Genomic DNA, 20,475 nt, shown 5'->3' on the forward strand with positions numbered 1-20,475 from the left:
GCTTTCATCATTTGATAGATGTCTTCATAAAAATGGTTATTTATTTTTAAATGAAAAGAAAATTATAACAAACAAGTTAGTATACTGCAATCATTATTTAAGTGACTCTACTCATGAATAACACCTTCAGATTCTTACACGGAACTATTTTTAGCTCTTTATAGACATACAGAACTGTGGCAGAATCGTAGAGTCACACAGCCATAGAGATGGACAGCATAGAAACAGACCCTTCGTTCCAGCTCATCCTTGCCGACCAGATTTCCTAACCTAATCTAGTCCCATTTGCCAGCACTTAGTCAAAACCCCTCTAAAACGTTCCTATTCATATACCCATCAAGATGCCTTTTAAATGTTGCAATAGGACAAGCCTCCACCACTTCCTCTGGCAGCTCATTCCATATATGCACCACCTCTGCATGAAAAAGTTGCCCCTTAGGTCTCTTTTATATCTTTCTCCTCTCACCCTAAACCTATGCCTTCTAGTTCTGGACTCCGCTACCGCAGGGAAAAGACTGTCTATTTATTTTATCCATGCCCCTCATGATTTTATAAACCTCTATAAGGTCACCCCTCAGCCAGGGAAAACAGCCCCAGCTTATTGAGCCTCTCCCCCTAGCTCAAATTCTCCAGCCCTGGCAACATCTTGTAAGTCTCTGCTGAACCCTTTCAAGTTTCACAACAACCATCCGATAGGAAGACAACCAGAACTGCACACAATATTCCAGAAGTGGCCTAACCAATATGGTGGCACAGTGGCTAGCACTGCTGCCTCACAGTGCCAGAGACCAAGGTTCAATTCCCGCCTCAGGCAACTGTCTGTGTGGAGTTTGCACATTCTCCCCCTGTCTGAGTGGGTTTCCTCCAGGTGCTTCGGTTTCCTTCCACAGCCCAAAAATGTGCTGGTTAGGTGAATTGGCCATGCTAAATTGCCTGTAGTGTTAGGTGAAGGGGTAAATGTGGGGGAATGGGTCTGGGTGGGTTGCTCTTCAGAGGGTCGATGTGGACTTGTTGGGCCAAAGGGCCTGTTTCCACACCAAGTAATCTAATCTAATGTCCTGTACAGTTGCAACTTGACCTCTCAACTCCTACACTCAATGCTCTGACCAATAAAGGAAAGCATACCAAACACCTTCTTTTCTATCCTATCTACCTGCGACTCTACTTCCAAGGAACTATAAACTTGCACTCCAAGGTCTCTTTGTTCAGCAACACTCCCTAGGGCCTTATCATTAAGCGTACAAGTTCTGCTCTGATTTGTTTTTCCAAAATGCAGCACCTCGCATTTATTTAAATTAAACTCCTTCTGCCACCCCTCAGCCCATTGAACCTTCTGATCAAGATCCCGTTGTACTCTGAGGTAATCCTCTTCGTCCACTACCTCCAGTTTTGGTGTCATCTGCAAACTTACTAACTATACCTCCTATGTTCACATCACATCCAAATCATTTATATAAATGACGAAAAGCAGAGGATCCAGCACTGATCCTTGTGGCACTCCACTGGTCACAGGCTCCAGTCTGAAAAGCAACACTCCACCACCATCCTCTGTCTTCTACCTTTGAGCCAGTTCTGTATCCAAATGGTTACTTTGCATGTACCAGTTGATTAAAATGCCAATTCGTTAAGCTGACTTTCAGTTAGGACCTGAACAAGGTTGATGTCCACCCAAGCTGAGCACTTTGATTCCTATTGAACAGCTGAAGGGCTGATTGCAAGATGTTTCCAAACTGGGGATTCCCTTGGCCTTTGATTGAGTACCACTTAGCGACCATGAGGCTGGTGTGCAGATTATTGGACCAGGACAAGCTGCCAACTAAGCTGAGATTCCAATTTGTTGCCTGTTAACCTGCCATCAATTCCCTTCCAGTGAGAACTCAATGTGCTGTGAAAATGGCCTTGCTGGTTAACAAGGTAACTTTATGGCATTTGTAATTTAACTTCAATTACTTTTGGACCTGCTGCTGAGCTCATAAACAAATGACTGTCACATAGGAATTCTGCCTTAACACTTATTTGTGTTCTCGAGACTCAAAGATTAGAATAAAAGTAGATTTTTCATTGCATTCTATTTGCTTTGGTCTTTGAAAACAAAACTTGAAAAAACATTCAAAAATCCTGTTTTAAATCAGCAATAAAAATGGATTTTAACAGTCATCAGGCAAAGGCTCTCATACATTAGTAGTCTGCCCAACTCATCTCAGTCAGTTAATGATGTACATCAAACAAGAATGAAAAAGCTACAATAACAACAGCAATTAAACCAGGAAAGCTTCAATTAGCATATTGTTCAGAAGGTTTAATACAACCTCTTTTATATGACAAAAGGTTCCTCAGAAATATAGTAAGATGAAAAAGAATTGTCAACAGTTTACTTTCCTGCAGCAGGATGACACCAAAATTGGCGTATATAGTGGACAGTGAAATAGATTAGATTAGAGTGTTGAAACAGGCCCTTCGGCCCAACAAGTCAACACCGACCCTCCGAAGAGCAACCCACCCAGATCCATTCCCCTACATTTACCCCTTCACCTAACACTATGGGCAATTTAGCATGGCCAATTCACCTAACCTGCACATTTTTGGACTATGGGAAGAAACCAGAGCACCCGGAGGAAACCCACGCAGACACAGGAGAATGTGCAAGCTCCACACAGACAGTTGCCTGAGGTGGGAACTGAACCCAGGTCTCTGGTGCTGTGAGGGAGCAGTGCTAACCACTGTACCACCGTGCTGCCGACAAATAAATTATCTAAGATTACAAAGAGATCTTGAGACATTGGGGAAGTGAGCTGAGGAGTGGCAGATGGGGTTTAATTTGGACAAATGCAAGTTATTGCATTTTGGCAAAACAAGTAAGGGCAGGACTTAAAAGTAGGGCCTTAGATAGTGTTGTAGATGAGACAGACCTAGAGGTTCAGGTACATAATTCTTTGAAGTTTGCATCACATGTAGTGGTGGTTAAGGAGGCAGTTAGCATGCTTGCCTTCATTGCTCAGACCGCTGAGTATAGGAGTTGAGATGTCATGTTGAGGTTGTACAGAACGTTCATGAGGCCTCTTCTAGAGTACTGTTTACAATTCTGGTCGCCTGTTACAGGAAGTATATTATTAAGGTGGAAGGCTCAGAAAAGATTTAGCAGGATGTTGCTGAGAATGGAAGGTTTGAGTTATAAGGAGAGGCTGGATAGGCTGGGCCTTTTTTTTTACTGGAGCATAGGAGGTTTATGAAATCACAAGGGGCATAGATAAGGTGAATGCAGGTGTCCATTTCCTTAGGATGTAGGATTTAAAGCCAAGGAGGAGAGGGGAGAGAGGTATAAAAAAAAGACACGAGGGGCAATTTCTTTTCACAGAGTGTTTCATATGTGGAATGACTTTCTAGAGGAAGTGGTGGATGTGGGTACATTTATGTTTAAAAGACATTTGAATAAGCACATGAACAAGAAATGTTTGAAGGGATGTGGGCCAAGCACAGGCAGGTGGGACAGTTTAGTTTGTAATTATGGTTGGCATGGATTGGTTGAACTGAGAGGTCTGTTTCCGTGCTTCATGACTCCATGACGCAACATTGTTACAAACAATACTAAATAGCTGACTCATTCATAAAGTCGAATTTCATTTTCTAACATAGAGGAATACATTTCCCCAATTGTTACAGGTTGGTCAGTCTTTCTCGTGTTACGAGAATCCATTTATCTGCCTTTGTTTAAATAGTTAACTGATATCCAGAACAAACCCATAATTCAAAATACATCAGACTATTATGAGGTGTTTTCAAACTGACCTCTTGTGATCTGGTGAAGGTCGGCAAAAGGCTACAGTGGGTTGAATCAGTGAGAGACCCATTACAATACAGCCCAATATAGGATGGGATCCAGCACTCTGCAAGAGAAACACAGAAACATAAGGACACAAAAAAAACTAGCAAAAACTGGTACATATTAACTGAGGTGAAGAATTAAGGTATTTCCTGTAACAATAGAATAGTGAATAAATTTTATTAATAAAATGTTCTCTAGTTCTACGTTGTTTTATCAATAATTGAGGTATTAGTCATCAAAGTAACATAGACTTTAGACAATTCAGCAAACACCATTGATCCCATTGGAAGTGAACTGCTATAAAGGTAGTGAGTGAAATTTATCCCCACTTATACAAATGCATCCATGGGTTTGGATCATCAGGTTGCACGAGGTCTGTAGCACATCGGTCAGTCTTCTCATTCCATCTTCACCATCAATTAATGACCACTAAGGACCTCATCCTGCCATCTAAACCAAACTGCAAACAAGTGGGTCTAATGCCTCCAGCATGAACAAGAGCTAAAACCGAGATCCTAGCTTGTCATCTCCCAGGGGAATGCAATTAAAGGCACTTCGGGCCTGATCATAGGATATGGCATCAGTAAAGAAGGCAAGGGGATGTGGGGAAACCTGTTGAAAGCTAAACTTCTGGCGTTATGACTAGTCATACACCCCATATGCTCTCTCTGCAAACTCTCACTCAAGAAACTATCCCCAGAACACTACATACCCTGGTCACTTTGCGATCCTGGGACTCCAGGGCTTGACATTTCTGCAGCAGCCACAGCTTCCTCAGTTAAGCCACTGAGTTCCAGATTGGTCAGCAGCCTTTAATAGGTAAGACTCCGGCTGCTGGCCTCTTGATTTCAGAAAGGCCTGTCAGTGACCTGGCCAATGACCTGACTGGTTTGTAATTTAGCAAGAGGCACACAAGTCTCTTGTGAAATCTCCACCCAGCAGCTAGGGTCCGCAATACCAAAGATCACTTCCAGTGAATCCAGTTTCCCAAAAGCTGGAGTAAACTTGAAAAGTGATCGCTTTTTGGAGAAGAATAGTGCCACAAGTGGTGGGAAGGCTGAAGTGCAATAGAGTCATAGAGTCATAGAGATGTACAGCATGGAAACAGGCCCTTCAGTCCAACCTGTCCATGCTGACCAGATATCCCAACCCAATCTAGTCCCACCTGCCAGCACCTGGCCCATATCCCTCCAAACCCTTCCTAATCATATACCCATCCAAATGCCTCTTAAATGTTACAATTGTACCAGCCTCCACCACTTCCTCTGGTAGCTCATTACATACACATACCACCCTCTGTGTGAAAATGTTGCCCCTTAGGTTTCTTTTATATCTTTCACCTCTCACCCTAAACCTATGCCCTCTAGTTCTGGAACTCCCCTACCCCAGGGAAAAGACTGTCTATTTACCCTATCCATGCCCCTCAATTTTGTAAACCTCAATGAGGTCACCCCTCGGCTTCCGACGCTCCAGGGAAAACAGCCCCAGCCTGTTCAACCTCTCCCTATAGCTCAAATCCCCCAACCCTGGCAGCATCCTTGTAAATCTTTTCAGAACTCTTTCAAGTTTCACAACATCTTTCCGATAGGAAGGAGACCAGAATTGCACACAATATTCCAACAGTGGCCTAACCAATGTCCTGTACAGCTACAACATGACCTCCTAACTCCTGTACAAAATACTCTGACCAATAAAAGAAAGCATTCCAAATGCTTTCTTCACTATCCTATCTACCTGCGACTCCACTTTCAAGAAGCTATGAACCTGCAATGACAGAAGACTAGTGCAAATGTGAAGACACTTTGCCATTTGTTAATTAAAAACAGCATTCACAAGATTAAAGGTTACTAATTGCAGAGTATTGCAATGAATAATAACCTGTTGTGACACGGGAACTGTAAATGTTGCAAGTAATTTTGAATGATGAAATAATATAGTAGAAGTGTAATTGAACTGGAGAGTAGCTGTTGCATGACATTTTAATTTTTTTGTACTGATAGCCAATGAAAAATAGCAATAACATTAACATTTTAAAATGGCTTGATAGTCACTTATGCTTCATTTGCTTTCAAACATGAAGTAAAGATAGCAACTTACAGAACTCCACCCTTTCACCTGCACAAAAGGCAGCACAAAGCCAATGATTGTTAGAACAACAGTTAGTATCATCAGAGTCCAATGAAGCTGGAAAAGAAAAGGCATCATTGAACATATTTTAATGAAAATACATGCACATTACAATAAACAAGAGCAATGATTAATAAACACTTCCTCTCCAAAAAATAACTATTATTCCCAAAAGCCATGATTATAGCACAAATCAATGTCATAAAAGTAAATAATTAAATCCATTGTATCCAAACTGTTAAACTCAAATGCCAAGATTATTGTAGCAATAGAGTCTTTTACAAAACATAACAGAGTAAACTAAGACAGACATAAAGCTAGAAAATCTCAGCAGGTCTGGAAGCATCTGTGGAGAGAAATCAGAGTTAACATTTATGGTCCAGTGACCCTTCCTCAGACTGTTTTGTAGAAGGGTTATTGGACCCAAAATATTAACTCTGATTTCTCTCCACAGATGCTGCCACACTTGCTGAGATTTTCCAGCAATTTCTGTTTTTGCTTCATATTTCCATCATCTGCAGTTCTTTCTGTTCTTTTTTAAGCTACAAAGCTACTTCATTACTTGCCCAGTTTCTATCAAAAGATACACATTTCTGAGAAATGAGAATGAACTGAAACTTAATGAGGGCAAAAAAAAAATGCCATTTTCTTTCATTATTATGAACAAAATGATCAACATTCTGTAACTTACCTGAAACCAAAGATTCTTGCCCCAAATCTTCTTTTGGCCACCAAGACTCTTAAAGAATTTGGCAATTATCATGCCAGTGCTTCCAACCGTCATCCAGGCTATTAACATCAGTGCAGCTGTAAAACAGAAGAAATGTGATGAGGTTTTATATATTTTTGATAAGGCCAATTGTTATCGAGACCTTTGCAACATTATCTTCCTCTGTTCCTCTAGATTTAATGAATGGAATTTAATGGCATTGAATAAATCTAGTAGGCATTACTTGTCCATTTAAGGACTTCAATTGTCATCTACACATCTTCCCAACGCACATGTAATTAGGGTACCAAACTCTCCTCTGCAGAAACCATTAAATTCTATCACAAATCTTCAATATCTCCTTGCCAGCCTTCCATCATCAATAAAGTTCAACCTGTTCGAAAGCTAACTGCCTGTAAATTGACTCACTTGCCTTCAAGTCATATCCATATTGACCTATATTGATTCTGCATTCTTCAGGGCATTAAACTTGAAGTTCATTTATTTGTCTTCAATTATTCCACAGTCTAACTCATGTTTATCTTTCCAATCTTTTCTACAATTCCTCCTGCACTGTTCTCTTACTCTCACCTTTTGAACATGCCTCTCTTCTTTCGCCATGTAAATGGTTAAAATAAAATCCTTCAGGCATGTTGATGCCACTTTTGAAACCTTCAATTTGTCTGGTCAACCTTCTCAAAACACATCATTTTGATGACCTCTCATTCTTTAAGGTGAGAGGAGAAAGATTTAAAAAGGACATGAGGGGCAATTATTTTCAAGTAGGGAGGTGTGCGTGTGTGTGTGTGTGGAAGTAGTTGATGTGGGTACAGTTAGAACATTTAAACAGAATTTAGAAAAGTACATTAATAATGTTTGGAGGAATGTAGGCCAAATGCAGGCAGATAGTTTAGTTTAGGATTATGCTCAGCATGGACTGCTTGGACCGTAGGGTATGGTTCTGTACTGTATGACTCACTATGTGTTCATTTTAATCTTAATTCTCTGAAACATGTCGGAAGGATTAATAGCACTATTATAATGTCACTATACTATTAATCCAGAGTACCAGGCTAACACTCTGGGGTCAGACTCAAATCACACCCCAGCAGCTGGTGGAATTTAAATTAATAAATCTGGAACATAAAGTTGGTATCAAAGATGGCAACCAATGAAATTATTATTGAATATTGTTTAAAAAAATCATGTAGTTTACTAATGGAAGGAAATTTGCCATATTCACCCAGTTTGCCTTACATGTGACTCCAGACCCACAGGAATGTGGTTGACTATAAATTGCCACCTAATCTGGGGGAAATTCAGGATGGGTGACAAATGTTGGTCTCGCCAGTGACCCACAACTCGTGAAAGCTTTTAAAATTATTTTATATATGAAAAGACCTTCTGTAAAAATTATGCTTTGACATAGTGAAAAGACTTGTGTGCATCCAATGCAATCAGAGCTACACTGGTTTGAGTATAGCTCCTGTCGGCATGACCCAAGGCAGCAAGTTCTAAAGATAGCAACAGCAAAGCAAAGGGAGATTACCAGTTCTACTGGTCAAGGATTGAGAATCAGGTTGATAAGTCCTTCATGTAAAAATGCCTCAAATTATGGAAACAAACCATTGACAATTTTGGGCCTGACCCTGTACAACAAAATGAGTTTTGTACACTTCAAAATCTCATTCAAGAGTTCCATTGGAGGCTTCCAAACATAAACCAAAATGTGAGAAACTACTGTCTGCTGAATGCAATGCCAGGTACAATCACTACAATCACTGTTAAATATCCTGTCTGGACAACAGCAAATGGAAAGGATGGGGTTTTATATATGCCCTTTCATCTTATTCTCCAATGTTTAAGTAGATGGACAGATCAAAGAAAAAAAAATTTAAAAATTGTTTAAGAACTTTTGCCCCCTCTTTCTCAAACCACAAAAAAAATGAAATTGGTAATTATTCATTAAAGTGAATCTTGGCTAATTGGCAACATAATTTAATGTTGTATGCATACAATGGCATTTTTACACTTCGATGGAGAGGATCAGCACAGTACATACTGGTTCAACAATCTAAACACAATCAATTTTTTTTTCTAACTCTGCCCTCTGTTTTGACTCTCATTCTCTGGGATCTTAATTGAGACAAATATCTGTCAGGGGTAATTCTGTGATCTTAAGCATGCAGGTGGTTATCACCCATAAAGTTAGCACAAACGAATCAATGAATTGGAGCTACCATTTTTTGGACTTTAGGATATTTTCATTTGAGAAGTTTTTACTCCAAATTTTACATGATATACAAATAAATAACCAAAACTGTATCTTACACGAACGAAAGACGGCTTAGTAAAATGAAAAACAAATGAATGCACAAAACAGGCATGATTCAGCACGGTATTCCTACTTTGCAACACAAAGTTCTTTCAGGTTGGCCACATTACTCACATTACTCAGAACCTAATCTATTAGTTCACCAAGGATTCTCATTTATGCTGATAACACTTCCAACGCCACGACTACTGGCCTCCAATTGACAATAACAACATAGACCTACTTCTGGTAAAGCATGTTAGACAACTAAAATGCATTCTGTTGAGTCCTGAAGTTCATACATTCACTCCCAATAAAAGCCTTATTTTTATATTCCAATTGGGTAACCACCACAAATAACTTAGTTTCATATTTAATATTCATACTTTATACTCTGTTATGATTCATTTGCTATGCCACAAATCTCACTAGAAGATTTGAAGCCCTGGATCCAGCTTGCAAGATTATAAATCTGGCAAGGTATTATAGCTGGACTGTTAATCCAGAGACCCAGGTAATGTTCTGGGGACCTGGCTTGAATCCTGCCACAGCTAATGGTGGGATTTGAATCCAATAAAAAAATCTGGAATTAAGAGTCTAATGATGACCATGAATCCATTATCAATTGTTGGACAAACCCATGTGGTTCACTAATGTCCTTCAGGAATACCCACTGTAATATGGTAAACTCTTAACTGCTCACTGGGATGGGCAATACATGTTAGCCTAGTCTGTGATCACATGAACGAATAAATGAAAAAATGAAGGTCAAATGTGTTTGGCAATGTATCAATTTAAAGGTCACGTTGTATAAGTGGATTGTGGAAATAATACATAGCAACATCTTCCAAATTCCATTTTCCATCAACACAGTTTCCAGGCATTAAAAAAAAACAAACTTAGAATCTACAGTTCCACGTTTCACAATTTATCAAATCCCTTTCAATCTTTACAACTGAGGTCGTAGCCTATCTGATGGCTCTTGAGCCTTCACCTTGGCTCCTCAACAATAAAAAAAGCTATCCTGTCACCAAAAGATAAATATTATTGCTGGATACCTCAGCAAACAAGGTAATCCATTTCAGGTCCATACGTCAAATGTATAATGCCTACAACATCACACTTGCCTTTAGAAGAACTGTCATACAATCGCTCAATGAGCACAAAGTTAAAATTTTGATTTGCGCTGATGTGTAAAGTACAGTAACGCCTTGACTTATGAACTTAATCCGTTCCGGGACCCGGTTTGCAAACCGAAAAGTTCGCAAACTGAATCAATTTTTCCCGTTGTTCGGATAGCGTAAGAATGCTTGGATGGCTGTTCACAGCGCATGCGCCAAAGACGAACTGAATGAGATCACGTGGGGCCTGAGGGCTTTTGCATTCAACAAGCGCATAGCAAAGCAGAACAATGAAACCACATGGTCGCACACGGACATTTTGTGTTTGTCCCTTCATTCACACCTTGAATTTTGTACGTATGTTGAAGCAAAATTTTACGTACAATCCTGTTCATAAACTGATTTGTTCATGAACGGGGTCATTCGTATGTCGAGGCGCTACTGTATACAGTCACATTGAAAAGGATCTGGTGTACAGCACAATATGGTTTGTGAGTAGCTTCAATTTACAGTAAAGAAACAATAATAATTAACTCCATATTGATAACTGAATTGACTTGGATGTAGTTCTTATAGTTATTAAACTGCTTTCACATTCCTTACCATGAGTCCTGATGAGAATTGATCTGTTGTTGTTGCCACCAATTAACTGTACAACTGTAACATCCACTTTCTCTGTTGAGATGAATGGGATCTCTGGATGCAGCTCTATTTGCCCTGAAATATATGCAGTATATTGAAATTTATGCTAGAAATAGACATTGAAAAAAAACTCTCAATGATCCCAGAACGGGACATTACTTACCACATCAATCTTTGCAAATGCAACCATGGCAGGTAATATTCCTATCATTTCAAAAAGTAAATTTTTTCACTTTGCTTCCTTTTATAACAATCCACCTCCTTGTGACCCTTTTTATTTGGTTCCACTTCTTTCTGTTCCAATGTAACCAGTCCATTCTTAGGAATAGCTTTAATATACCATCCTTTCAGTCACCTCAAAAGTAATTCAAGTTGCCAACTTTGATCTCCACAATTACATTTATGTTTTTTATTGGCATTGGGAATGTTGATAACACTGAACTCTGCTTCTCTAATACTCGCACCATCAGTGTTGTCAATTAGCTTCTCCATTATCAAGCTGTGGATGAATATAACTTTCTTGAACTGAACATTGTCAAGACTGAATTCTTGCAGATTAATTCTTATCAAAAGTTTCTTGACTCATTCCCAGTTACTTGCTTAGCCAGTACATCACTCAGTTTCTCATTTGACTTGACTTTTAAATGACATTCCCTCCATTACTACCTTCCCCCATGAAGTATTCCTAGTCTTTGCTTTATCATTCACTCCACTGCAGAATATTATCTTTGTCTCCTGACTTAATCCAGCCACCTCTTCACTGGCGTCCCATTCTATATAAATTCCAGCTGGAACTAAGCTTTACTGCTCAGATCAAGTTCACCACGGTGTTTTTGTCCACCATTACACTGGTGTTCCTTAACCTTTATTATACCGCTTTACAAATTCCTCCACGTCTGGTAACACCTGACTTCAGGAATGACTTCCAGCTTTTTAATCCTACCTTGTTACTTTGCTCTTAATTATCGGTGCATCTCTTCTCTGAAACTTCTTCCTATTATTGCTCATTCTCTACATTTAAATGTTTTTCAAAATTTACATTTCCAAGCCTGAAGAGTACCTTCATACCTAACTGATTTACATACCATCGTTAAGTGTGGATTTTAACTGTGTAGAATCTTGGGATGTTAGGGAGACAGCAAAGGAGAGAAAGATACAATGGGAGACAGAAAGAGAAACAAGAGACAGAAAAAAAAAGAGAGGGAAGAGAAAATTTGCATACTGCTGTATTTTTCACAGCATCAGCCCACTTGAAGATATTGTCAAGTGTAGTCATTAGTATAGTATAAGAAATGGAGTAGGCAATCTGCGCATGGGACTGCATGGGCATCAAAGAGTATTGGAAGTAGGTAGGAAAATGAAGTGGAGGCCAAAACTATATGAGCCATAAACATATAAAATGGGGCAGCAGGCTTGAAGGGAACATGTGACACATTTTTTTTACTAACTCATATGCTGGTGTGCATGTGATAATAACTAGGTAATCTGGTTTAGTCATGTTTATTGAGTACAATCCATGAATATCTTTCTTGCTCTTCTTCAAAATAGACCCTAGGGTCTCATAGAACATAAAGACAAAAGAAATAAGAGTAAAAGTAGGCTGTTCAACCTTGAGAGTTTGCTCCATCTTTCGATAAGGTCCAGATGAGCTTTCATATCAACCCCATTTTTCCACAGTATTCCCATATCCTTCAGTATGTAATGTGTGATTAGGTTCAGACTGAAATATACATAATAGTATCTGAAGTGCTGAGTCCACCCAACTGAAACAATGCAGTTTAACCTCTCATCTGAAAAGTCTGACAGGGTTCCTGTAGAGTATCAGTCTTGTTTTTTGTGTTCAAGCTTCTGGGCGAAACTTGAACTCATTACATTCAGACTCAAAAAGGTGAGACAGTGCAATTGACTGAGGTACATCAGATGTTGCATTACATTTGCATAGCTACCAATAGCAAAATATTTGTGGTTTTCATTTTCATTTGGTATGAACGATAATATGCAACTTGGTTTATAAAGAGATTTGGTGAAAATGTAATTGACCCACTCATACTGCATTGTTATGCTGTCCTCTTCCCTCCACTCAAGTTGAATAACCTTCAGCAAAAGAATTCACAAAAACATAGACCAGTCGTTAGCCAACAGCAGATTAGAAATATGCATATTAATGTTGGGCACTGTAGTGAAGTGAGATGTTTGCCATTGATATCAAAGAAGTCCGCTCAGGGAAATTGATTGATATCTGTTGAGTGGATTTTGCCTTTCATTATAGTAGACTGAATCGAATGTTAACTCAAAAAGAGATCCAGGTATCTAGCAACAGTGACGACAGCCTGTCACATTAATGTCCTTTCACAGATAGAAAGATGGAAAACAAAATGCTCTGAATTTTTCTTCTATATTTAAAATTTGAGTGTGAAAAATGAATAGTTATAGAATGAACATAGAAGCCGAAATCTCAGAAATTTGAAAAAGCAAGAAGTAGATATAAAATGGAAATTCTCCGGGCCAGAGACATTTCTCAGCAGTATTTACGAATTTATTAAGCTGTCCAAAATCCATGGTATTTCAAACAAGATTGTAAAAAAAGTTATGATTTAGAGATGCCGGTGCTGGACTGGTGTGTATAAAGTTAAAAATCACACAACACCAGGTTATAGCCCAACAGGTTTAATTGGAAGCACTAGCTTTCGGAGTGCTGCTCCTTAATCAGGATGAAGGAGCGGCGCTCTGAAGGCTGGTGCTTCCAATTAAACCTATTGGACTATAACCTGGTGTTGTGTGATTTTTAAACTTTGTAAAAAAATTTAGGTCTTATCAGTTCAAAGAATTATATTTGATTTGCAGTTTGCTGGGTTTCAATAGCACATCCAATGGAATGCATTGAATCCATCACAACAATTTCTGAACTCTCATGTTTAACTGCGTGTGTGCAAACTCCAGAAGCTTCTGTCAGTTTCAGAGGAGTTACTTCAACAAATGCACATAGTTTTGTCGTCATTCCAAATGAGCCGATACACCAGGCACCAAGCATTTAACATGTGTTTTCCATACATGCACCAAAACTTTACATGCTCATAGCATGTAAAGTTAAACCGAAAGATTAATAGTTTCTTTCTACTGTTGAGGAAAAAAAATCAAAGTTATATAAATCCAAACAAAACAAAAATAAATAGAGCTGCGGATGATAAGACCGCTGAGGAGTACCTTGAAGTAAATGGAAGAGTTTCGAGTTTTAACTCAATTACTGATCTAATCTTTAAATAGAACACAATACATTGGATGCTGCATTGAAAACAAAAGACATGAAACAGAATTGTTTATTTGGACTCTCATTACAGTACTTACCACCAGCTGAACGCCCATACGCAAAGAATAAATAGTACTGGTTGTTGGCAGCTCTTTGTACTGTTGATATGTTGTTTCTTGTGACAAATGTGCACTGAATGATTCCATTTTCATTAGCAACATTTATATTGTCCACTTCGCCCTGTATATGAATAATCCATTGGCATCTTAATGGTAATGAACAAACATTATGAGCACAATTTTCACCATCATATAGAGGCAAGTGCATGTGAAATGTCATGCCACCAGTGAGCATACAATCATAGAGTCATAGAGATGTACAGCATGGAAACAGACCCTTCGGCGCAACTCATCCATGCCAACCAGACATCCCAACCCAAACTAGTCCCACCTGCCAGTACCCAGCCCATATCCCTCCAAACCCTTGCTAACACCATCCCACTCCAAGCCATTTTTCCCAGTGATGGAATTGGAAATAAGAGGCTACCACAGATCTACAATCAGTGGTAAACAATTAAGGTAAATAAATGGTTTATTAAAGTCAATTGTCAGAGGCCACACAGCACCAGGACCTCCATTGATAGCCTGAAGTGGTGGCCTGGTAGCAGTAGCCTTTTTCAAATTTCAGTTTTAAAAGTAATTGAGACAATGTTACAAGATGGTGGTGTTCTCTCACACCTGCAATGATTTTTCAATATTTCAGTGAAATATCATTCTTCTTGCCCTCAAACTTTGAAAGCCCTTTGAAAGGCAAGCACACACTATGGGTATGAAGCAGTCATTTCAGGGAAATCGCTGCTGTGTAATAATATTGCATAACGTGCAGTTCAGGAACCCATTTCAAAATCAGGGCACTTGATCTGATGAATTGTCTAGTGTAAATTGTACTGCATGTTGCATGTTAATCCAGATGTCAACAGTGCATTTGAGAGTTCAGGTTTCAGCGCAGTCCCTGATTTGGGACTCAAAGACCACACATTGAAGCCAAAGAGTGAAACCGTTTTCACTAGGCTCTACTGAAGTATATAATGGTGCACAATGATGCCATGCATACAATCTATTTAGAGTCAGAGTCATAGAGATGTGCAGCATGGAATCAGACCCTTCAGTCCAGCTCGTCCATGCCGACCAGATATCTCAACCATTTGCCAGCACTTGGCCCATATCCCTCTAAACCCTTCCTATTCACATACCCATCCACACGCACCACCCTGTGTGTGAAAAAGTTGCCTCTTACGTCTCTTTTATATCTTTCCCCTCTCACCCTAAAGCTATGCCCTCCAGTTCTGGACTTCCCCACCCCAGGGAAAAGACTTTGTCTATTTAATTTGTGGATAAGTTAAAGCTTGTTACCAGTGGTTCTGTGCGAGGACGCACTTTTCCTGTGGAATAGGCATGCTGTACTTGTATATTCCCAGAGACATCCATACCACAAATGTAGATATCATCATTTCCCTAGGTTAAAAAATGGAAGAGTAGACAATGACAGGATACTTCACACAAAAGAACCTTTATGGAAATCGTCAGGCATGGCATTTTAAGTCATTCAAATATATTATTTTGGAGTTAAATGCACTTGCATAATTGGGAATTTAGTTTATATCAGGCAGCAATCTTGAATTAAGTGAGAAACACATTCATTCTGAAAGATATATAATATTCAATGGATATTAAAAGAGAACATCGCAGGAATACTTTAAACGTTAAAATAAAATAATGTTACCTTTTATTATCTCTCTACCATTTCTTGCACCCCCAGCTCCCAACTCCTATTCTAATTTAGCTGAAGAGAGAAGAAAAAGTATCTAACCATTTGGGGGAAATGACTTGCAGTCACACTGATATTTCAACTCAACTGGAAGCTCGCTATCCTGTATTGTTGGTCACATGAATTAATTTTTTTACTTTTTTCTAATATAATTTGGGGGACATCTCTGTCAGGTATCACAATACTAACTGCATCAAACTACATAGCTCTGCCAACTTGGAATATGACTCTTTGACCAAAAATGACTACTTCCGAGACTTGTGTCAAATACATTCTATCTTAAATAAGGATGTAAGAAATAGGAGTAGGAGTAATCCATTGGGTCCATCAAGCCTGCTCCGCTATTCAATAAGATTGTGGCTGATCTTTTTGTGGACTCAGCCCCAACTGCCCATCCGCTCACCATAACCCTTAATTTTTTTTACTGTTCAAAAATGTATCTATCTTTGCCTTAGAAACATTCAAGGAGATAGCCTCCGTTGCTCACTGGACAGGGCTCTCCACAGATTCATAACCCTTTGGATGAAGATGTTCTTCAACTCAGTTCTAAATCCACTGCCCCTTATTTTACGGCTACGCCCCCTCATTCTAGTTTCATCCACCAATGGAAACAACCCCCCTGCTTCTATCTTATCTATTCCCTTCATAATTGTACATGTTTCGATATGATTCCCCCCCTCATTGTTCTAAATTCCAATGAATTCTTCCAAATTCAAATCTTCTTCCAAGATTTCTTACCATTATCCGGTCGTCTGAAAAACCAATCGAGATATAGCCAGTTGACCTTCCACTCATTTCAAATTGCAAGCCTTGGCTACCCTTCGGAGTAGATGACATAAAGAAACAGTTTGGGTCGCTGGCTGGATTGCACTGTGCAGGGTTACTGAAACAAAATTTGGTGCTGCCACATCCATTACTAGAGATCTGGATTTAAACAGAAGGAAGGTGGCGATAAATGACATAGTTTTTAGAATATGCAGCAGACATCATGCTCTATTCCTTGGCATTAGAATAATTGCTTGCTGGCAAGCTATTTTGGAGTGTTCATTTATTGACATGTGGGTCCCAAAAATCTATTTCAAAACTACGTATTTTGATGTGTAGATGGGTCAAGAAAGGGGGTGAAGTCAAAATTACTGTATATCGCAAATCAGAGAAAATTACAAGACAAAGGAAAACAGAGAGCCAATTTTGTTCCAATCTAGAGAAATGTGAAGTTTATACAGTCAGTAAATAATAATATCCATAAGTAAAAGAGAAGAGAAATTTGGACTTGTGGAAACAAGATGTTGGAATGCCATGTTGGAATGAAAAGACTATAAAATGCCAGTGGAGATTGTGTGGACACTGGCTGCACTCAGACTTACTTCAGTTCCCTTACAGAATAGAGGTGATTGGATAACTCTCTTGTCAATCACACTTACAGAAAGGAAGCAGGATTTTTTTTGTATCTAAATTTGTATGCAACTATCCCCTGCACCCACAGAATTTTGCTTGAGAAACTATCCTCCCTTTATCAGGAGATAATACTGTTTTAGATGTAGAATTTGTTTAAATAGATTCTGTAGACTGTTGGCTTTAGTATGTTGTTTAAATAAACTCTGTGCAGTAAAACAGCTTCCGGTGAGTTCTGCCACAAGTATAAGAAAGAGGATTGGGTGGTGATGGCATTGAATATGAGCTTCCTACACCACTGAAGGCTTTGAGAAGGCACATAATAATAGAACTTTCCATTGGCTAACAAAGTACGTAGAGATAGGATGTGCAAGGACTTATATTGACTCAGAATTATTGTTAGGACAAATAGGAAAAGTTTGAAGTCATTTTACACAGAGTGTTATTTGGATATTTAGCTATGAAAATAATGACCACTGTTTGGAAAGGAGTTCAGAAAGCAGGTTTGTCAATTTATGTATAGGGTAACAAAATAGGTTACACAAATCAGCAGATACACAAGCCAAATATGATCCTTCATGAATCCAGTTGTACAGTTCAATCACTTTTGTCCCTTACTGGTGAATGTTTCTACTAATTGGCTACTAAGAAGAATATATGGCAGCTCATACGCATTAAACGATCATGATTTATCGAATCTGTATTTACATCAAAGTTTGAGATTATACTGACCCCCTGAGATAGAGTGATGGTGTTCAGAGGAGTGGTCATAGTAGGAGAAGGCACATTGCTGCCAGATCTTTCAATGGTTTGACTTCTGACATCCATCCAAAATGTTGAAAATGATTGCACAAAAGTGGCTCTAAAATACAAAAGGTGTTATGAATGATTAAAAACAAACATTGTTCCTATAACCAGAGTGAGGATTGGAAATGTTGTAACCTGCCAGTTAAAGATACATGCTAAATTAAGGCTTTATAAATGGTCTTAGCAATGGCATTTTTTAAAACGATTGGCTCAGTTTATATTTCTCTTTTTAAAAAGGAGGCAATAGCTAGGATCCTGTGGAATTTGCATTTTCAATTTCAGTATGGGAGTAGCCAGCCAGATATATTACAGACAGATTAGCCTCAAGTCCATTTACATAAAGGTTCCCAATCTTTCTGCTTTGAACACGAGTCTATCAGAATTGGTAATGGGTCTCCAGATATTGGTGATGTGTAGTTAAAAGCTACTACTAGCTATATATAATCAACCTAAACTGTTAGAATCCTGCCAGAAGGAAGGAAGTAAGTTTAAAGGAAATGTGAGAAGTCAGCTTTTTCTTTAAAAAAAGGGTGATAATTGCCTGGAATGAGCTGTTAGAGGAGTTGTGGAGGCAGATACAATACAAATGTCGAAGAGCCATTTTGACTGATATATGAATAGGCAGGGAATGGAGGCAGATGGACTACACAGAAGCAAGTGTTTTAGTTTAGACAGGCATCTTGTGTTGGCACAGTCTTGGTGGGCTCAGGGGCCTATTTCTGTGCCATACTGTTCATTGAAGAAGAAATCAGGCTGTATTACTGTTTATGAGTGTGGATTAGGGTCAGAGTAATAGGTCAGGGGAGGAACAAGAGCTACGAGGAGAGAAACAGAAGCTAGCAAACAGAGGGGGAGACAGGAAAACAGAAAGTGGGAAAGTAGAGAAAAAAGGCAGAAAAAAACTAGGGAGCGAGGGAGAGGTACACAAACCCAAACAGGGTAATATAAGACAGGAAGAAAAAAAAATGGGGAGGGACAGGCGCATATTGACACAAATTTGGGAAGAGGAGAGAGAGAGAGAAAAGGAAACAATAAACAAGACAGAAAGGCAAAGAGAGATTGAGGTTGTGAAAGGAATAAAAAAACACAAATGAGAGAGGAAAAGGAAGAGATTGGGTGAAAAGTCTCAGAAATGGAGAGTGTGAGACGGAGTTTGTTGTGTCTGCGATGTGCAGTGTTGTGCATTTTTATTGCGAGGAGACATGCAGCTGTGGGGAGAGAGACAGAAAAGAAAACTAGCCAGAACGGTTCTCTGGAAATTGAACCTTATCTCCCTGAAGTTAGACTTCAGCAGTGGGAAGTTGGAATTCAGCTGATTGAATTAAGTTTGGTTTAGGTTTTATTTCATATCATTAAAACATTTTAATTGCATGCAAACTTTAGATTCTAGCATCAGCAATTTTGCTGAATCACTGGGGTACTTACCTAGTGTATCCCATTACTGTCAAAACATCATAGAAATAGTTTTTATAAATGGTGAAATATTTGTTATTTTGCATTCTTTTTATGATTTAGAAATTATCAACTTGCTATAAAAATAATGAACACTTTACTCAATTAGCAAGAAGACAGTGAGTTCTGCAGATGCTGAAGATCAGAGTTGAGAGTGTGTTGCTGGAAAAGCACAGCAGGTCAGGTAGCATCCAAGCAGCAGGAAAATCGATGTTTTGAGCCGGAGCCCTTCATCAGGAACTTTGGTTTTCCTGCTCTTCGGATGCTACCTGACCTGCTGTGCTTTTCCAGCAACACACTCTCACCACTTAATTAGCAGACGAGTCAGCAGCAAGAGCTAAGAATAAGAAACAGAGAGAGTTGGAGAAGGATGGAGAGCTTTTTAAAAGGGTCTGTACTCTTCCCCGACACTCTCTCTCTCTTTCTCCTGATCTCCACTGCTACTGCCTCTAATCAGTTTCGATTAGATTAGATTACTTACAGTGTGGAAGCAGGCCCTTCGGCCCAACAAGTCCACACCGCCCCGCCGAAGCGCAACCCACCCATACCCCTACATCTACCCCTTCACCTAACACTACGGGCAATTTAGCATGGCCAATTCACCTGACCTGCACATCTTTGGACTGTGGGAGGAAACCGGAGCACCCGGAGGAAACCCACGCAGACACACGGGGAGAATGTGCAAACTCCACACAGTCAGTCGCCTGAGGCGGGAATTGAACCCGGATCTCTGGCGCAGTGAGGCAGCAGTGCTAACCACTGTGCCATCGTGCCGCCCATAAATCATTGCTCCCACCACTACCACTCTGCCTCCTTTTCTCATCCTCTGTCGTTGCTGTCTCTGATCAGGTTTGTGTCCTTCTCCTGTACCTGTCTCTCAACAGCTTGCTGAAGTTTGCTTTTGCAAAGTCTTAGTTGTGTTCTAGATTCTTCATTCAAATACACATATAATGTGTTTGTCAATCTGGAGAGAGATTTCAGCAGGACATTCATTTTGGAAAGGACAAGAAA

At 39.4% G+C, this 20,475-nt stretch overlaps 1 protein-coding gene across 2 annotated transcripts in view; it reads right to left on the reverse strand.

Moving 5' to 3' along the window:
- The window catches only part of LOC140480033 (putative ferric-chelate reductase 1), a 57,763-nt gene that overhangs the window by 19,906 nt on the left and 17,382 nt on the right, over positions 1–20,475 (reverse strand). For both annotated transcript variants that reach the window (XM_072574571.1, XM_072574572.1), the window contains exons 5-12: positions 17,938–18,067; positions 16,549–16,734; positions 15,396–15,497; positions 14,082–14,223; positions 10,698–10,811; positions 6,642–6,757; positions 5,921–6,007; positions 3,787–3,884 (exon numbers count right to left, since the gene is read on the reverse strand). In XM_072574571.1, the coding sequence (XP_072430672.1) occupies positions 3,787–3,884; positions 5,921–6,007; positions 6,642–6,757; positions 10,698–10,811; positions 14,082–14,223; positions 15,396–15,497; positions 16,549–16,734; positions 17,938–18,067 (975 nt within the window). The remainder of the gene's footprint in view (positions 1–3,786; positions 3,885–5,920; positions 6,008–6,641; positions 6,758–10,697; positions 10,812–14,081; positions 14,224–15,395; positions 15,498–16,548; positions 16,735–17,937; positions 18,068–20,475) is intronic.

Source organism: Chiloscyllium punctatum, chromosome 7 (assembly GCF_047496795.1).
Source record: "Chiloscyllium punctatum isolate Juve2018m chromosome 7, sChiPun1.3, whole genome shotgun sequence".
Classification (NCBI taxonomy): domain Eukaryota; kingdom Metazoa; phylum Chordata; class Chondrichthyes; order Orectolobiformes; family Hemiscylliidae; genus Chiloscyllium; species Chiloscyllium punctatum.